The sequence below is a fragment of the Episyrphus balteatus genome, chromosome 1 (assembly GCF_945859705.1).
Source record: "Episyrphus balteatus chromosome 1, idEpiBalt1.1, whole genome shotgun sequence".
Lineage (NCBI taxonomy): Eukaryota > Metazoa > Arthropoda > Insecta > Diptera > Syrphidae > Episyrphus > Episyrphus balteatus.
In genome coordinates, this window is record NC_079134.1 from 55,289,693 (window position 1) to 55,308,807 (window position 19,115).

At 32.1% G+C, this 19,115-nt stretch overlaps 1 protein-coding gene across 10 annotated transcripts in view; it reads left to right on the forward strand.

The window, feature by feature from the left end:
* The window catches only part of LOC129915875 (piezo-type mechanosensitive ion channel component), a 291,170-nt gene that overhangs the window by 35,697 nt on the left and 236,358 nt on the right, over positions 1–19,115 (forward strand). For all 10 annotated transcript variants that reach the window (XR_008772383.1, XM_055995585.1, XM_055995575.1 and 7 more), the window contains exons 3-5: positions 17,908–18,003; positions 18,061–18,232; positions 18,299–18,537. Coding sequence is in view for 9 of the 10 variants with exons in the window: in XM_055995585.1 (XP_055851560.1) it covers positions 17,908–18,003; positions 18,061–18,232; positions 18,299–18,537 (507 nt within the window). In the remaining variant the exon portion in view is untranslated. The remainder of the gene's footprint in view (positions 1–17,907; positions 18,004–18,060; positions 18,233–18,298; positions 18,538–19,115) is intronic.

Below are 19,115 nucleotides of genomic sequence, written 5' to 3' on the forward strand. Positions count from 1 at the left end.
TTTCATCAGCCTACCACTTATTTTCAAGGAGTACTTGGTAATATATTGGCTCTTGTTCTTTAAGTAAATGACTATTTATAAAGAGTGCAATAACTTTTTACATGACGGTTATGTATCATGTATTATATTAATAAAAAGGTTTCATTAGCTATACTATGATATGCAACAATGCGGGTGCAACACAAAAAAGCTCTTGCATCTACCCTCCTGGATGGAATACAAGGTGGCTCAATATCTCAAAATAACTCTTATATTGAGTACTACCAATGATATAAATTTCAATCTTTTATCACAAAGTGCACAATGGAGCTCTTTTTTAATGCTAAGCCGCTTCACTAAAACAAATATCAAATGAAAATAAATCGTATCGACACGTCGACATCCTATAATAGAAAAAAATAAAGATATTTTACTCACGCATAAAACAAATTTCAAACAAAAATAAATCGTATCGACACATTGACATCCTATAAATGAAAAAAAAAAGAAATGAGGAAATTTTTATTTATTTATTTATTTATTATCTACGAGTTTAAGGCTCAAAAGACTACTAAAAAAATATATGTTCATAGATTATTTAAATTATCTTAAAAGTAAAGTAAATAATAAATAAGATTAATTTCTTAAATATAAAAAAGAAAATAAATCATTTTTGAATTTAATTCTTGAAAATGTCAAATCAATATTATGATCAATTTTATTAAACTCTCTAACTGACTCTAACTAATTAGCTCGTTCATACCGTAGTTAGTTCTATGTCTAGGCTGAAAAAGAAAGTGTTTTTCTCTCAACGGTCCAGATGGAGCATAGATACAAATTAAAGAGAGTAAGTTAAGGACATTTGATGTGGTAGCACAATATATCACGCACAAAAACTACATCATGAATAGTTCTTCTATATTTAAGCATCTGCAAGCAATGTCATCGATAAATATGATAAACAGCAATGAACCAAGATGGCTAATGATATAGTTGCATTTTTTCTTAAAAACTAAAATTATAATTATATATTATACATTATATTATTACAAAAGAAAAAAAAAGAAAAAATTACATCTAATGAAAGTACATTATGAATTATTATGAATGAAGAATATTTTTCTAAGGTTTAGTGATTTAACATTGTCATAGCTGCAGTTATTTATATTTGAATTTTTATTGTAAATATTAATTAAAAGATTTAAAAGACTATTAGCACCGTAGTTTGATCTACTATAAATGTTAGAAATTGGCAACTGCCTTCTCAAACTATACTGAATAGCAATGAAATTCAATCGACAGAGGATCGATGGAGCTGAAATCGATCCATTGATTATCCCGACAATAAAACAAAATTGTAGATACGCTCTGTGACTAGTTAAAGATGGAAGATCTATTAGTTTAATACGTTGAGCGTTAGGTGGCAAGTTAATGCGATTTGACCATGGTAATAATCTTAAGCAAAATCTCATAAATCTTCTTTGAACGGACTCCAATCTATTTATATTATCCGCATAATATGGAGCCCATATAACGCAACCATATTCTAAAATGGATCTTACGAATGAGACATAAAGAGTTTATGCAAGATTGGTAACAATTTACCTACCTGAAAAAAATCCATCTTGGTGAATGCTGAGTGTTCTTTGACCAGAAAATCAAGCTTATTTTTAATTAAACTTTCAAAAAGGTTAGGAATCGCAGATAACTTGCAAAGACCCCTGTAGTTTGCAACGTGGTTTTTTGAACCCGATTTAAAAATTGGTATCAAGTAAGATGATTTCCATTCATCCAGAACATTCCAGTAGACAGGGAAAAATTGAAAATAATTAGCAAAGGAAGGCAAAGTGAATTTGAACATCTTTTTACTTGCGATATAGGTACTATATATCAAGTTATGCATTCGTACAAAAAAAAAGTTGAGATAACATTTTTCCATGACATTACGATGGTAGAGAATGCCAAAAAAGTAGGTCCCGGAAGTCCGTCTGTCTGTCAGTCTGTCTGTCTGTATACGAAGCTACAGCCTAAACGGATGGACCGATTGATGTCAAACTTGGTATGTAGCGTTATTTGGTGACTCTCCAGAGGGGTTTTTGGAAGTAATTTTTTTAGACCAAAAATAACGGTACTTGTCATATACCGATTTTAGTAAAGTTAAAATTTCTCGAAAACGGCTCCAACGATTTTGTTTAAAAAATTCAAATGTTAGTTTTAAGATAAGGTCTATCTTCTAATGAAAATTTTTTTTTTTTGGAAAATCATTATTAACTTTTTTTCCAAGAAATTATTTATAAAAAATTAGTTTTTTAAAAAACGGCTCTAACGATTTTGAAATTTTTTTTTCTAAAAATGCATCTTAATATATCAATAAAAACTGCATACTTGTTTTGGAGGGCAATTTGATTTCAGGTTTTATTTTATTTTTTTAAAAAGCGATTTTTTTTTGTTTGTACCTATGTATATAGAACCTACATTTCCCAAATTTCTTTATAAAAATTCTTAAAAATTTGAGCAACTTGAACCCTAAGAGCAAGTTCGTGCGACCAAGTCGTGCATTTTATTTAAATTTAATTCGTTGTTCACGCACAGTGTGACAATTCGCACATTTAGCGGGATTTAATTAATAACTCTCACAGATTATAACTTTTCGTGGATTTTTTTTATAGAATTTATAACAAATATATACAAAATGAAATTAAACAACAATTTTGTTAATATTCTTTCATATTTTTAAACAAAAGAGGTTTAATGGGGGTCATTTTTGGGCAAATGTACGATAACTCATAAGGTGAAGAATTGTAACGAATTCATGTAGAGGAGGTAAATACAAGCATTTTTTACTACAGGAGTAAAAGGGAGGGGCAATTTTCTAAAAATTACTTAAAATTAAGAAAAAAATTTTAAAAACGATGGCAACACTTACAGTTATGAATGATACCTTTTTCAAAAGCCAACATTTTATACTAAATTCCTATTTTTAAATGAAGTCATTTTAATAAATAGTTTTTGAAATAACCAATTTCCAAGTCAAAATTTTGGAAAAAAAAGTTTTAAAAAACACATAAAAGACTATATTTTTAAAGACTGTGGATATCAATACAAAATTGATTGATAAATCCAACTGCTTTAATTCACTCATTATCAAACACTAAAAACCATATGTTCCTATGCCTTCTAGTTTTTGAAAAAATTGAAAAATAAGGAAACTACTTTCTTATAAGATTTTTATTTTTTGGCTATTTTCCATAACCTTGGCTTTAACAGTTTCACTATCAAAAATGGTCTTTGATATTTAACTTCATGAATACTTGCTGGCATATAAAACTAGCTATAGTTTCTGATATATAGCTCCCTTGTTTCTCTTGCAAATGTTTCAAAGGAATCTACGTCAATTACATACCCAGACCCAAGCGCTTCTAAAATAATGTGAAACTTTTTTATGATTTCAATATCGATTCCTGTAATTTCAGCAGTTTTTTCTTCATCTCTAAGAAATCTTCTGGCCGTTTTGCCATCATATGTGTTGCCGGGCTGTTGAGTTTCGGCTCTAAATCTATCGTGAATCATTTTGTTCTTGGTTTGACCTTTTCTTTACTCCCTTGATCTCTAACCTGCCAAACTTTAAAATCTAGTCTATAAGCTGAATGTTCACTTCTGATGGTTTTTCTGTGCAAATGTAGCAGGTTTGTGACGAAGATGTTATAGATGATAAGGGAATTTCATTTAAAACAATTTGTGGCAGTTTAATGATTTCATTTAACCAATCACAATTATTGCTTTCAAAGCGTTCTCTATTACGACCACATTTGGCCATTTTTTCGTCAAACCTCAAGCATAAAGTTTTTAAGGTTGCCTTTATTGACTTAATTGCCTCTTCAGAAAATGAAAAATTATTAAAATTATCCATAACGAAGGAAAACACAACATCGAAGCGCTTAATTTTGATTTTGGAAATCCAAATATCAAAAATTTGTTTTTTCCTAATTTCGGTTGGCATCCTAGAAAACGAAAAATTTTGTATGGGTGTCGCACCTGTGCGCAAAAAGATAAAACACTTTTTGGTTCCACATATATACAGCTTCAAAACAAAAAGGGTCTCAACCTTGAAAAACACTGTAAAATTATACTTTTTGTCTAATGAACACATAAAACTCATAGTTTTTCACTATTTTTGCGCTTCCAAGCACCCCCTTTTTTATGACAACAATTAATAAAAAAAAACTTAAGTTTATAATTACAAATATTATATTAAATATAAAAAAATAAACTTTTCTTTTAAACCTCACGAACCACTTGCAACAGAGGCAAAATCCACTTGACACTAAATCAGACCATTCTCCTAAAAATAATACAAAAGTTAATTTCTAAAGTAATTTTTTTGTTGTGCCTAGTTCTAACTCATAAAAATGTGCATATTCATTGAGGGGGAGGTTTAGGCTTTAAGAGAAACTGGTTTTTGTTTACATTCATGTATGTTGTTTTTTTAATTAAATCCCGCTAAATGTGCGAATTGTCACACTCTGCGAAGGTAATTATCGAGTTCAATGAAATTGGTCTTGAAAAAGTTATAAGGTTTTACGTTGGTAGAACTGATTTTTAAATAATTATATAATTCAATTTCTATGTATAATTTTTTGTGATGAACTGAGTTATTTAACAAAGTATAAGGAACAATTTCATTGACTGAAGCTTTAAAATCATCAAATGGTAAAAATATAATGTCTAGAATTATGTTTTGATTACTAAGAATATTATTGGCGTGGTATAAATTAAGAGCAAACAGATGTTCAATGAAAGTTATTTCAGTATCTCTTTTTAAGTTGCAAGGCAAAAGCATATTTTCAGAAGAAGAATACAACCAGGTTAAATCAGCTATATTAAAGTCACCAATTACAAAAAATTTTTGTGGACTATTGTTAAGGTTGTTTACAAAATCAATATTAACTAGGTGCTTTTCATAAATGAATCATTTACTTTCAAAACATGATAAGTCCACTTTTTTTCAAAACTCGTTTTTTTTTTTTTTACTAAATTTGTACTCTAGGTACAACCACGTCTGTCTTCAAAATTATGAAGCATCTACTCCATCTATATCCGATTTTACAACTACGTGAAGTATTTTTTTAGTATCAAAAACAGGATAAGTCCCGGACTTATCATGTTTTGAAAATAAACAACAGCTTCCTTATGTTTAAATGCTATTATTAGACTACTGGCTGAAAATCTTAAGTTTAAAGCGTCTTTAAAGTTATATAAGAACTCTGAACATTGTTTAATCTCAAATTCAATTCTTTGATAGACTGGAGCTAAAAACAGAATTGTATATCCATTTTAAAACTAATTTCACATCTGTTTATTTTCAAAGTATGATAAGTCCAAAAGCGTTTTTATTTTTTATCTTTTGAACTATCGCTCCAAAATTAAAAAGGAAACGGTATTCTGTAAGTAGCCAAAAGGTCTACGGAATATATTTTTTTATAAATCTTTCTACACATATCAAAAGAAAATAGAACGTTTTTTTCTTCCCTTGAAAAATTTAAAATCATGGACTTATCATGTTTTGAAAATAAATGATTCAAATATCAATGTTACTTTTCGGAGGAATATAACTTATAATAAAATACGAAATAATACCTGGTACAACATTGACTGCCTCGCACAATTGTTCAACTTCAATGATAGGCAATGATATAAATTTACATGAAAAACATGACCGAACAGCTAAAACTAGACCACCACCACGGTCTTTGGCAGTTATGCTCGATCCTTACGGAAGATGATATAAGAGTTTCCATCGAAGATTTCCGTGTCAGAGATTCCACTCCATAGCCAAGATTCAACAATGATAATGATATCATAGTCAGCATGGATAGTAGCAAGGTAAAAATCAGGAAGCTTAGTGCGAATTCCACTGGCGTTGTGGTAATATATCTTCAGGCAATCAGCATTGATGAAGTTGGATGGAGAAGCTTCAATTATAGTTTTTGAGGTTCCTCCATCTCGTATTTTGGGATGTAATCAAATTTACGAATTTTAATGCCGCATGGCCAGAAAGATGAGTTGAACTCGTCTTTCGCAAACTCAACAAGAACTCCAATTTTAAAGCATATAAATTTTAGGTTTACATCAGATACATTTTTTTAACAGTTTATAGAATTTAAAAAGTGAGGGATTCACTTTTAAGTTAGATGATAGGAAGTTGATGAGAGAATCAGCAGTACAGCAGATGTAGATGAAGTGAATTTTGATAAATGAAACCATTTTAAATTATTGTAAACAACAAATTCAAAATCAGCAATATTATTGTTCCATAAACAGTACGCGCTACTTAATAATTGTTTCCTAGGAAAACTGCCTTGTGGAGTGGGTAGAAATTATCGTTAAAGACTTCACTGGCACTGGCCAGTACATACATACATATTTTTAAATTTAAAATTTTGAAACAACATCCCCAAAAAAATAAACTGCTTTTTTAAAAGAAAAATTATAATTGTATCAAAAAATATTACTTCAAGTCAATACATAAGGGGCCTCAAAAAAGCAAACAACTTCAGGCCAGGGGCCCCAAAAAACTTTACTCCAGGGCGTAAAAAAAAAATAAATTAAAAAAAAAGTTTTTTTAATTTAAATTACATTTGTTGATGGATTCATAAATTTAACTCTAGGATACCCAAAAAATATGACTTCGGGGCTCCAAAAATATTATATGAAGGGTCCCACAAAATAATTTTTCAGGAACCCCGTTAGTTGAGAGGCAATCAAATAATAATTTGGGGGCCCCAAAATCTATTACTAAGGAGCCCAAAAATATTCATCAAATTTTCTGATGGCATGGCACATATTATTTGAGGATCCTCAAAAGCTATTACTAATTACTTCAGTGGTTCAAAACAATCAAATGGAAAATTAAATATCAATTCAAGGGCCCCAACATAAATACATCAGGGCCCAAAATAAAAACATTAATGTTATTGGTGGCATTCCGAATATTATTTCAGAACAGAGGCCTCAATACCTATTAATTCTTGGCTCCAAAAAAATTATATTATATTTTAGGGGCCTCTAAGCACTTAATTGTGAGGCCCCAAACATAATTTTTCAGGGGCCTCAAAAGAAATAAACTGTGTTTGATGATGGAAAATCAAATGTGTACATATTACTTCAGAACAGAGGCCCCAAGAACAATCAATTCTAAGCTAGAAAAAATTATTTTAAGGGCCTCTAAATATTTAATTTTGGGGGTCCCAAAATTAATTTTTCAGGGGCCCCACAATAAAAAAAAATTATGATGGAAAATCAAATATGTACATATTACTTCAGAACAGAGCCCCAAGAACTATCAACTCTAAGCTAAACAAATTTTTATTTTAGGAGTCTGTAAATATTTAATTTTGGGGCCCCCTAGTACAAGTATTTACTACTTTTATGATAGACATTTTAAGTAAGTATAGCAAAGTGCATTACGAACATATTAAAACATTAAAATAAACCTAAAAATAAATAAGCCATACAAAAAAATGTATGGCGTATAATACGTACTTGGTACTTTTTTTTTTGTATCTAAGGAGTCCCCAAATATCAAAGAGGCCCCAAAATTTAGGCTTGCCCCAAGGCCCGGCGATTCAACGTACGCCACTGATTAAGGCCCATTTGCTGAAACGAAACTTCAATATTTAAGTAAAACCTAAAGAGCTAAATTCCACATAACAGTTTGCTCGAATTTCAAACTATGTCATAAACACTCCTAAGTTGAACATAACTTAGTGGGAAGAAATAGTAGAACATAAGTATTTTAAGTTCTACTTAAGCATTTTTACTGACCAAAAAAGAAAGAATGCGGCTTAAGAAATGGATGTACATATATGTAGTTAAAAAATTACATCAATTATCAATTTAATACAAATTTACTCACTTTCATTAGAATTCATTTGTTTTTTCAATTTTTGTGTTATGAGGTAAATACAGTATTATCTTCCTATAAATATGTGAAAATTGTCTTCTTCGAGCTTAATGCAATGGGTACTTCTGCTAACAAAGTTTTTGATGAAATAATTTCATTTCTAAATCCAGACTTTTTGTCTTCAAAATGCGTCTGTTTTTTTAGTGCATTTTTTTCATTTTTTTGTCCATTCGTGGTAAATCTTGCATAGTATAATTATATTTTTGTGTTTTCATATTTGGTAATTTATATTTTCTCGCGATAAATTCAGGGGTGGAATCGGCTAAAATGATATTTGTTTATCATATTTTTTACTCTCAAATTTGATAGGCAACTATTTTCCATCTGTGTAAGGTGATCGTTTTGAGATCATTTTTAATTTTGGTTAACTTGGTATCGCTTGGGTTTGACATTTGTCAAACGTCAGTAAATTTTAGAATAACCGATGAAGAGTTTCAGCTTTTCACTTCCATAGCTACAATAATTGAGAAGACAATTATTAAAAACGTAAGTTAATATTTTTTAAAACGCTTAAAATAATAATTTATAACTTTAATATACTCAAAAATAACTTTAATATACTCAAATATACTTTAATATACTCAAAAATAATTTATAACTGTAATATACTCAAAAAAGTATCTTATGTTATTCGAAAATTTTGTATGAGTCTATTAAAAACACGAAATATTATTTTTAAATTATTTTTTCTGTGTACAAAGGTATGAATTAAATATAATTTAATTTGTTCCTCAAGCCTGACTTTTCTATTTTCTATTTCATATTCATTTACTTTATTTTAATTTTGTAGGCTTAAAATAATTGCGCAGGCAGAAAAATATTCATTTTTCCCAAACAAAGTAAAAGCACCACGAAAAATCAAGAAAAAATATTCTACAAATGTTAAATTGTAGCAAATTGACACCTAAATAGGTGTCAGCTGAAAAAGTCAAAAAAATATGATAGTCACTTTTGACTATCATCTTACACAGACGAATTTTCTTGAGTTTGACAGTCAACTATCAAAAATCAGCTTACACGTTTCCACCCCAGTTCTCCACAGATTTTTTAACAGACACACCGAAGTTATGACTTCCAACAGAAGATGCACTAATTTCAATGTTAAGTTCCGCCGTTTCACCCAATTTTTACAGATCGGAGCCTTTACAAGTCTGTCAGTTTTATGCGTTCTTGAAACACCTTACCTTACCAACATTGAAAAAGAACGTTTGTCAAAATACTTTTTTCCCTCAGAAATTAGCTCTTTTTATACAAAAAATGCAGCCTCGAAGCATAATGCCAACTATATGACTGACATTGACCATCAGGAGATTCACCATAGTATACTTATTAAATAACCGTCGACTTCCTTATTTTTTGTTTAACCGTTACAGATTATTCTCATCAGTTAGTTGATTTTGTCAAAATACTTTTTTCGACCATTGTAGTTAGTATTCAAATTTATGATCCGTATGAGCAATTTGCCTTAAGTACTTGCTTGGTTTTAAAAATTCAATGCTCTCACTAGTTAAAAAAAAAAAAACCAATGCAAAAATGTTTTGTGCTTTTCAGAAAGAAAAAAAAATACTTTTTTCTAGAACACCCTTTACTTTTTGTTTTTTACGTGGCTTTACTTGTTTGTAAATTAATTTATGAAACATCAACCTTTATTTTATTACTTTTTAAACATTCAGAGTTGTATGAGAATACAATAAAGTGACACAGTATTGAATTATTTTCGTTACAGACCAGTGTCATTGCATGTCCTTTAAAATTGTGTTTAATAATAATAACAAAAAAACTCATTATCCGTTCTTAAAACATACTGCAGGAAAACATTAAACTTGCCCTTCCTTATATTTTGCAAATTTAATCAGGTTAAATGAACACAACATACAATGCATGTTTCTAAACTCCTGAAACAATGTTGGATATTAAAAAGGTTCTTATAATAATATAGAATGGCATGAATGAAAAACTTGTTATAAAAATGTATGTGAAGCGCATCATTGTTATTTACTACAAGTTAAAAAAGTGTACTCTTTGTATACGCTTTATTTGAAAGGTTAAACAATAACAAAAACATTTGCACATTAATTAATGTCACTTGGACACGATGTTCGTTGTTAGGTGAATATATCTTCCAAGTTCTAAAGTACTGAGGTGTGGGCTCAAAATTTATGACTAGGATGCGCTCTAGTTATTTGCACATTTCATGAAATGTTATTATTAAGGAGCGGCTATATAAGCTTAGCACACGAATAGAATAGTTGTTTTTTTTTTTTCTTGAAGAATATAATATTTAAAATACTATAATTCAATATAAAAACGTTAATGATTACCGTTAAATTTTCTAATTCAATATTAATTTTTAAGAAAGTAGAAACTTAATATCAGAAGCTATGGAAAAAAGTTTTGAGATAAAATTGGTATGCCATTTTGTAGAAATCACTAATCAACATCTAAAACCAAAATTTCAAAAAAATTCAATGTCCCTTTTTCGAAAATTTTTTTAAAAATCAAAAAATTAATTAATTTTTTCAGTTCAGTTGAACGATTTGGAAAAGAGTATAATTTATTTGAATACAAAATTCAAAGCTACAATGTATTTTTTTTTTAGTAAACAAAATTTAATTCAAAGTAGGTACAAAAGAACAAAGTTTTTCTTTTTTAACACCCCCACTGAATTAGATTTTGCCAAAGCGTAATCCGAGTGCAGTAACACAAGCGTTGTGCTTTGGGGCTGGTAGAGCCTTGGTCATCACATCAGCTGTCATATCTTTGGTACTAACGTTTTTTAGAATTATTTTGCCTTCATCGATTTTTTCTCTTATAAAACGGTGTTTGACATCAATGTGTTTGGTCATCATATTGATAAGAACTGGTAAGAGCCAAACTTATAGCACTTTGATTGTCACATCGGATTATTATCGAGTCTGGTGAGTTTGGAATGAGCTCTCTCTGCAACATTTTCAACCAAGTTGCTTCTTGAGCTGCTGCTGCTAGCGCCATATATTCTGCTTCGGTGGTTGAGATAGCAACCGTTGGTTGTTTCTTCGAATTCCAAGAAATAGCACCATTATTAAGCAGGAAAGTATAGCCGGTAACAGAACGTCTTTCATCAGTATCGCTTGCCCAGTCAGCATCGCAAAAAGCAGATACGTTGTTATCACTACTGGTATATTTATTTATTTATTTATTTATTTATTTATTTATTCAACTACAGACTACGTGTCTAAGTTGTTAAAAAATAGTAACAATAGTTATTTTAGAAAGTTTACGAAATCATAATTAACAATTAAATAGTTTCGTCTTTAAAATATTTTTTGATAAATTAAAATCTATGTTTTGATAATATTGATTAAAGTCCATGCACATAATATTAACAGGCTCATTAATTCCATAGTTAACTCTGGATGAAGCCGTATAAAAAAATGAAGGGTTACGAGTAAGTCTTGGGCGAGTGTTGATGTTCAGCATGCTGAGGATAGAAGGTGAATTGATTGATCCGGATATAAGCTGGTAGATAAAAAGAACATTGGTGACTTCTCTCCGTTTCTTAAGTGTCGACAGTCCAAGAAGCTTTAAGCGATTTTCATAAGCCGGAAGATTTAGATTCGGGTCCCAAGGGAGATGTCGAAGAGCAAATAGTAAAAAGCGTTTTTGAACACTTTCAATTTTATTTATGGCTACGTCGTAGCTAGGACACCATATACAGCTACAATATTCAACGATGGGACGGACGAGAGCACAGTACAAAACCTTTAGAATATGAGGATCATTGAATTCTTTTGAGAACCTCATTATAAAACCGAGGCGACTCCTTGCCTTGCTTGTAATGATGTCAATATGAGGGTTGAACGACAGCTTTGTATCAAATAAGACTCCTAAGTCATTGAAATGTTCAACTCTTTCGATCATGTATTCATCAACAAAGTAGTAAGATAAATAGGGGTTCCTGCTCCTGGAATAGGACATTACTTTGCACTTTTTTTTGTTAAGTTCCATTCCATTTGTATTGCACCATTCAAATATTCTGTCAATGTCGTGTTGTAGAAATAAATAGCCATTTGGGTTCGAATAACCGTAAAAAAGTTTGAAGTCGTCAGCAAATTTGAGAATTTTACAATACGAAATATCCTTAGAAATATCATTGAGAAAAAGGATAAATAAAAGTGGTCCAATGTGGCTGCCCTGTGGAACTCCGGATAAGACATCAATTTGCTTAGATATACTTTTCTTAAAGATGACAAACTGTGTTCGTGCTTTTAAATAAGATTTTATCCAGTCAAGAAACCATTTCAGGAAAACCGTATTTTGCCAATTTATTAAATAGTATGGAGTGGCATACTCTATCAAAAGCTTTGCTAAGATCAGCGTAGAAAACATCAGTTTGGAGGCCATTTTGCAGATTGATGTTAACATTGTTAGCAAACTCCAATAGGTTTGTAGAAGTTGACTTCTGCAAGCAGAACCCATGCTGCTCAGGGGAAATTAATCCTTGGCAGTAAAATTGAATATGTTTGCAGACTATTTTCTCAAATAATTTTGGTAAGCATGAGAGTTTCGCAATTCCTCGATAGTTTTCAACGTTATTCTTATTTCCACTCTTATGAAGAGGGACAATAAATGAAGATTTCCACAGCTCAGGGAAAACACCAGTTGACAGTGAACAATTATAAATATACGTAATTACAGAACATATATAGGACTTGCTTGCTTTGACAAATATGGACGGAATTTTATCGGGACCGGACAAACAGTTACTTTTTAATTCGTCAATATATTGCACTACTTCCGCTTCAGTCAATCTTATAAAAGGTATATCACAGGTTGGAAAACTTAAATCTATATTATCACAGTAATTAGGATTGCTCGAGGTATATGTCTGTTGGAAGAAATCTGCAAATATGTTACTAATTTCTTTATCACAGCTAGAAATTTTATCTTTATATTGCACGGTTGACGGATATGTTGAACTTTTTCGTTTGGAGTTAACATATTTCCAGAATGATTTCGGATTACCTGATATATTGCACTTAATTTTATAAATATAGGCTTTGTAAGATGTTTTTAAACTTGTGTTAAATAGCTTGCGATAATATAAGTAACGGTTATAAAACTGGATGCAACTCGTTCTTTTCCATTTTTTGTGACATGCGTTTTTAAAGTTTCGTAAGCGTCTTAGATCCTTATTTAACCAATTCACTGATGGAGGATTTGCTTTTTTTCTTATAACAGGAACACAAAAATGAATACAATTACTTAAAACAGCATAAAAGTTTTCAACACATGAATATACAAGTTTCATATCGGCTGTTCCCTTTAGGTACCGTAGAATATGTTTAACTGCTGTCCAGTGTGGTTTTCCAGGATTTTGATTGTATCGGCTGACCGTACTCACAGCAAAGCTGATATCGGGACGTATACTACCAACAGCTTGTTGGTAAGGCACATCATTCATCTCTTCGCGTTCAGTTTCGCTTTGAGGACACACCTCTTTCGTCAGTTTTTGATTAGGATCTAAAGGCGACTTCACTGGATTACAATCCATCATATTGAAACGACTAATGTAATCATTCCTTTCTTGCGATCTCTCTTGATTTGAATGCCCAAAACGAAACGTGCTTCACCGATGTCCTTCATTTTGAAATTCGACTTTAGGTTGTTCTTTAGTTCCAACTTTTGTTTTTCTTCATTTGATAAAATTAGGAGATCATCTAAGTAAACGGCTACGTATAGCATTTTATCTCCAGATACTTTGTAATATACGCATGGATCAACTTTCGATTTTGACAGACCGAACTTTAGTAGTGCTGCATGCAATTTGTTGTTCCAGATGCGACTAGCTTGCTTGAGACCATACAAAGATTTTTTAAGCTTGCATACCTTTGAACTATTGTCACAAAATCCCTCTGGTTGCAACATAAAAATCTCTTCGCTCAGTTCGCCTTGCAGAAATGCACTCACTGCGTCCATTTGATCGATATCCAGGTTATATTTTGCAGCTATTGCAAGTAAAAATCGGATGGACGTATATCGCACTACAGGGGAGTAAGTTTCCTCGTAATCGATTCCATGTTTTTGAGCACAACCTTTTATAACAAGTCGAGCTTTGAATCGGGAAATCTTGCCAGTGGCGTCCTTCTTGGTTTTGAAAACCCACTTGCAATCGATTGGCCTCTTCTTGGGCGGAATGTCGGTCAACACCCAAGTCTTATTTTCAATCAATGAATTATATTCTTCTTTCATGGCTGCTTTCCAAAACTTCGCATCGCTTCGGTTCAACGCTTCTTGAACTGTTAATGGATCGTAAAACTCAGTTGACTTAGCTTGACAAGCAAAATTATTCATTCGGACAGGCTTTGGTGTACGTTGAGAGCGTCTTGGTTCAGCAACACTGACTTCGGAAATTGGTATCGATGGAACATAACTGACATCATTCCCTGAACTTTCATTGATTTCTTCTTCTTCAGAGTAAAATGTTTCAGTTGTTGTATCGCAGGCATCTGAATTGGTATCTGAGATTACTATGGTTTGTTCGGTGCTGTTGTCATTTTCAACGGTAGTGTTATCTTCGAGATGAGTTTCGTTCGCATCGATTTCACCAACATCAACAGCTAATATACCATCATCAACAACTAATTCGCCAGCATCAACATCTAGTTCGCCAACATTCACATCGATTTGACCAATATTTCCATCTAATTCAACAACATTCCCCACTGAATTCGATTCATCTGGGAATATATATAAATAATTAGTATTATTTGCATCGATTACCTTTTTGTCCAGTCGACAATTTTCGAAAAATATCACATCTCGACTAATGATAATTTCATTTTTATCGGGTTGATATAAACGATAGCCTTTAGTATCTTCGCAGTAGCCCAAGAATACGCAACATTTTGACTTCGGATCGAACTTTTTGCTACAATGCTTCTGGATGTGTACCATTGCCTTGCACCCAAAAACACGAAGGCGACTCAAATCATGAACTTTTCCAGAAAACGTGTGTTCCGGAGTCAAACCAGATGCTGATTGAGAGGGTGACCTGTTGATGACATACACAGCAGTAGATACAGCTTCCGCCCAAAATTTCTTGTCAAGTCCAGCGTCAAACAACATGCAGCGTGCTCTCTCGATAAGCGTTCGATTGGTTCTCTCTGCCAAACCATTCTGTTGTGGCGCATATGGTGTAGTCGTTTGATGTCGAATTCCATTTTGCTTCAGCAACTTGTCAAAGGATCTGTTACAAAATTCAGTGCCGTTGTCGGTTCGTAGGATCTTCATTTTCTTGTTGACTTGTCTTTCGGTCAAATTCTTGAATTCGACAAATCTTTCAAAAGCTTCAGACTTTGCTTTCAAAAAATAGACAAACACTTTTCTGCTATAGTCATCCACAAGAACCATTATATACCGGGCACCACCACGAGAAACGACGTCAATTGGACCACAGAGATCACCATGAATTATCTCAAGCACTTCTGTCGCTCGAGTTCCTTTATCCTTGAATGGCATTATGGTTTGCTTGCCTTTAACGCAAATCTCACAGATCTCTTTACTGGTTTTCTTCAAATCAAATCCAGGAACACAATCTCTTAATTTCAACAGGCTTTCGAAATTAAGATGACCCATGCGACGATGCCACAAGTTGGTGTCCTCTGCCTTGGATTTCTTGACATTGACGTTCGCCACCATACTCACGTCTACATTCGGTCGATTCAGCTTAAACATATCACCAACATGAGAGGCTGTAGATATCAATTGCTTATCGTTGCTGAAAATTTGACAACCTTTTGAATCGAAGTAAACGGAGTTCCCTTTCTTGACTATTTGGCTGACTGACAGTAGATTGACGCACAATTCAGGAATGTACAGAACATTGTTGATGGAAACATCTTTGACATTCTTCTGAACAGCTACTTGCAACTTCATATCACCAATACCCTTCACAGACAGACGAGAATTGTTGGCACAGACTATTTCGCTTTTAACAGGTTGATTCAAACTCGTGAGACAGTCACGCTTCATAGACATATGAGCGGAGGCACCTGAATCAATATACCAGTCATCGTTGCCAGCATTTTTTGTAAAGGCAGTATATAATCCATGCGTCTTGGAATTGAATTCATTGCTCTTTGTGTTCTTCTTTGGACAATTCTTAGAAATATGTCCGAAATCTCTGCATTCATAGTATCTTGGACCACGGGATTTCTTTGTCGGTTTTCGTTTACCAAAGAACACAGCAGATCCAGCTTGATCATCTTTTACATCTTGTAGCAGTTTTGTCTTGATAGAATCTGCAGTGATAGGTGTTCCTAAGCTTTCGAGCCCCATTATCATCGGGCGATACTCGTCAGATAACCCAGCAAGCAACAAAGTGCCTACCCATTCATCACTAACATCAATAGCTACAGATCTCAGCTTGTGGGCAGTGTTAACTATCTTCGTGACGTATGCCTCAACGGAATCACTATCCTCCAAGCGTGTAATTATCAAAGTTCTTAAAAGTCCAACTCGACGCGTTAGCCCAGAATCTTCAAAAGCTCGTTCTAGATTGTTCCATGCTTCTTTCGCAGTTTTCGCAGACTGCACATGTACAAAATTGATCGGCTCAATCAATAAGATTATTTTTGCTCAGGCTCTCGTCACTTTTTTGGCATCCGGTACTACATTAGCTTCATATTCAATGCAATCCCAAAGATCTTCCAGTTCGAGGTACGTCTTAACCGCAAACTTCCAGGAATCCCAATTTTAACGGCCTTTAAGTTTCTCAATGGACGGGAGAACGTTCTGGGACATTTTGAAATTTTTTTTTTTAATTTCCAATATCCAATTAATGCAAAAATCGTTAACTTGAATTCTTTAATACACCCAAGAAATATTAAGCATGGACTGTGCCCATAACCTGTTATAAGTTCATGGATTAATATAATAATTGAAATAAAAGAATTCGTGTTTTCAGTTGAACGATTTGGAAAAGAGTATAATTCATTTGAATACAAAATTCAAAGCTACAATGTATTTTTTTTTTTTAGTAAACAAAATTTAATTCAAAGTACAAAAGAACAAAGTGTTTCTTTTTTAACACTTATATACAAATTATATAAATGCTATCCTACAAAAAGTTTCGTTAGAATCGAATAAGTAGTTTTGGATTGAATCGGATAAAAAAAAAATGGTTCTATGGTATCGTTAATAATGTTTTCAAAAAAAAAATTTTCATTAAAAGATAGATTAAAAGTCTTAAAAATTAAACTTGAATTTTTTTTAACAAAATCGTTGGAGCCGTTTTTGAGCAAATTTAACTTTCCAAAAACCTTTCTGGAGAGTCGTCAAAAACCGTACATACCAAGTTTGATGTCAATCGGTCCATCCGTTTAGGCTGTAGCTTCGTATACAGACAGACACAAAAAACAGACGGACTTCCGGGACCCACTTTTTTGGCATTCTCTATTATCATTATGGAAAAATGTTATCTCTTTCTCTTTTTTGTACGAATGCATAACTTGCTATAGTATTTTAGAAATAACGACCGCCATTTTTATGTAAAAGAGGATTTTATCTTAAATGTAATGCCTATTTTAATCTCTGACTATAAAATATCAAACATTTTGGGTGAAAAAAGTGTTTTTGGCGTAGAGTTGTCGAGTAATTGCTCGTAAAAAAACTCTATTTTAACATTTAAGGGCCATTTGTTGAAACGAAACTTAAATAATTTAAGTTGAACATAAGCTCTTATTCTCTACTTTTTCCTCTGCGTAAACTGTGACATAAGAATTTATGTAGAACATAAATGCTTATGTTTCGATTCAGCAAACGGCTCTAAGTCTATCAAATGTCTTATACGTTGACAGAAAATGTAGAAACATGAATTTATTGTTTAAGTTCACAAACAACATTGATTCCCAAATTTTTTCTTTATGTGTATATTTTAACAGCCAACTGAATTTTTGTTTCCCATTTCGTTTGTTTCTTTCCAGCTGCATTGTTTCGCCCAGTTGGGATATCCTTTGTGTACCTGTTAATGTTTTTTATATCACCATTTATTCCCGTCGCAACAGCTCAAAACTTTAAAGGTTAAGTTTTCTATTAATTTAATGTAGTAAATAATAATGTCTCTCTTTCATTTACAGGATCCGTCACAGCATATTTAATTATTTTAATAGCATTAAGTACAATTTTATTACTATGTCATGTAGCATTACAAGTTGCTATCATTGCATTTGACATTCAAAATATATTTGGTCAGTGCACCGTTACAGAGCAACTGCTGCGACACATTGGTTTTATCGATTTAAAATTAAAGTATAGTTTTAAAAAAAATTATTTAATTAATTTAAACTTTTTTTAATTTAAACTTTTTTTTATTAGACCATTGGCTATCATAGAATGGCTTTTACCAGAAGTGGCTGTATTTATAACTTCAATTGCTATTTATTTAGTCACAAAAAAAATATCATTTGAAAGCGGTGCCGGCCAAGCAGAAAATGGAGAAGGCGTAGCTGCTATAGAAGACGGTTCTACAAGTATAGATAACTCAGTAGCACCACAGCAGAAGAAGACAAATCGGCGCATTATAAAAATTAATTTTGAGCCTCTAGTAGAAATGGGTAAATTGAAAGTTGCAAATAATCACTCCTTTTATAGAATTCGACGAATGGGAAAATGTGACAGTTTTAATCATTTGCGAATATTTGCTATTAGTGAATTCGACGAAAGAAAGATGAACGAATGTCGGTAACAGACCCTGCACGACCGACATTCTGTTCAACTTATTTTATATTACTTACTTAACATTCGCGCCAGTTTTGCTACGAATCGGCAGTTTTTTTTTAAATAAAAACAAAACAGAAGAAAGTGTTCCTATTTATTTATTTTAATTTTAATGATTACACTGTGTTACAAAATAAAAATCATACTAATTACTTTGGGAGTGACCTAGCAGAGGTTGTAGGTATTACTGAGTACATCATATTTAGGCACTTGAAAACATAGACCCTCAAAACTTCAAGCTATCGTCAAAAAACCGTTTTTCAATGTTTTCACATTTCAACGATTTTTTACTCAGTCATTTTTCGGTCAGTTTCAGATTTTTGCACGGTTCTAAACAGAGGAGTATTTGTTCTTTTTGATAATATTTTTTTAATTTGCTCAAGCACCAAATTGGGTGTAGATTTCATGGACTGAA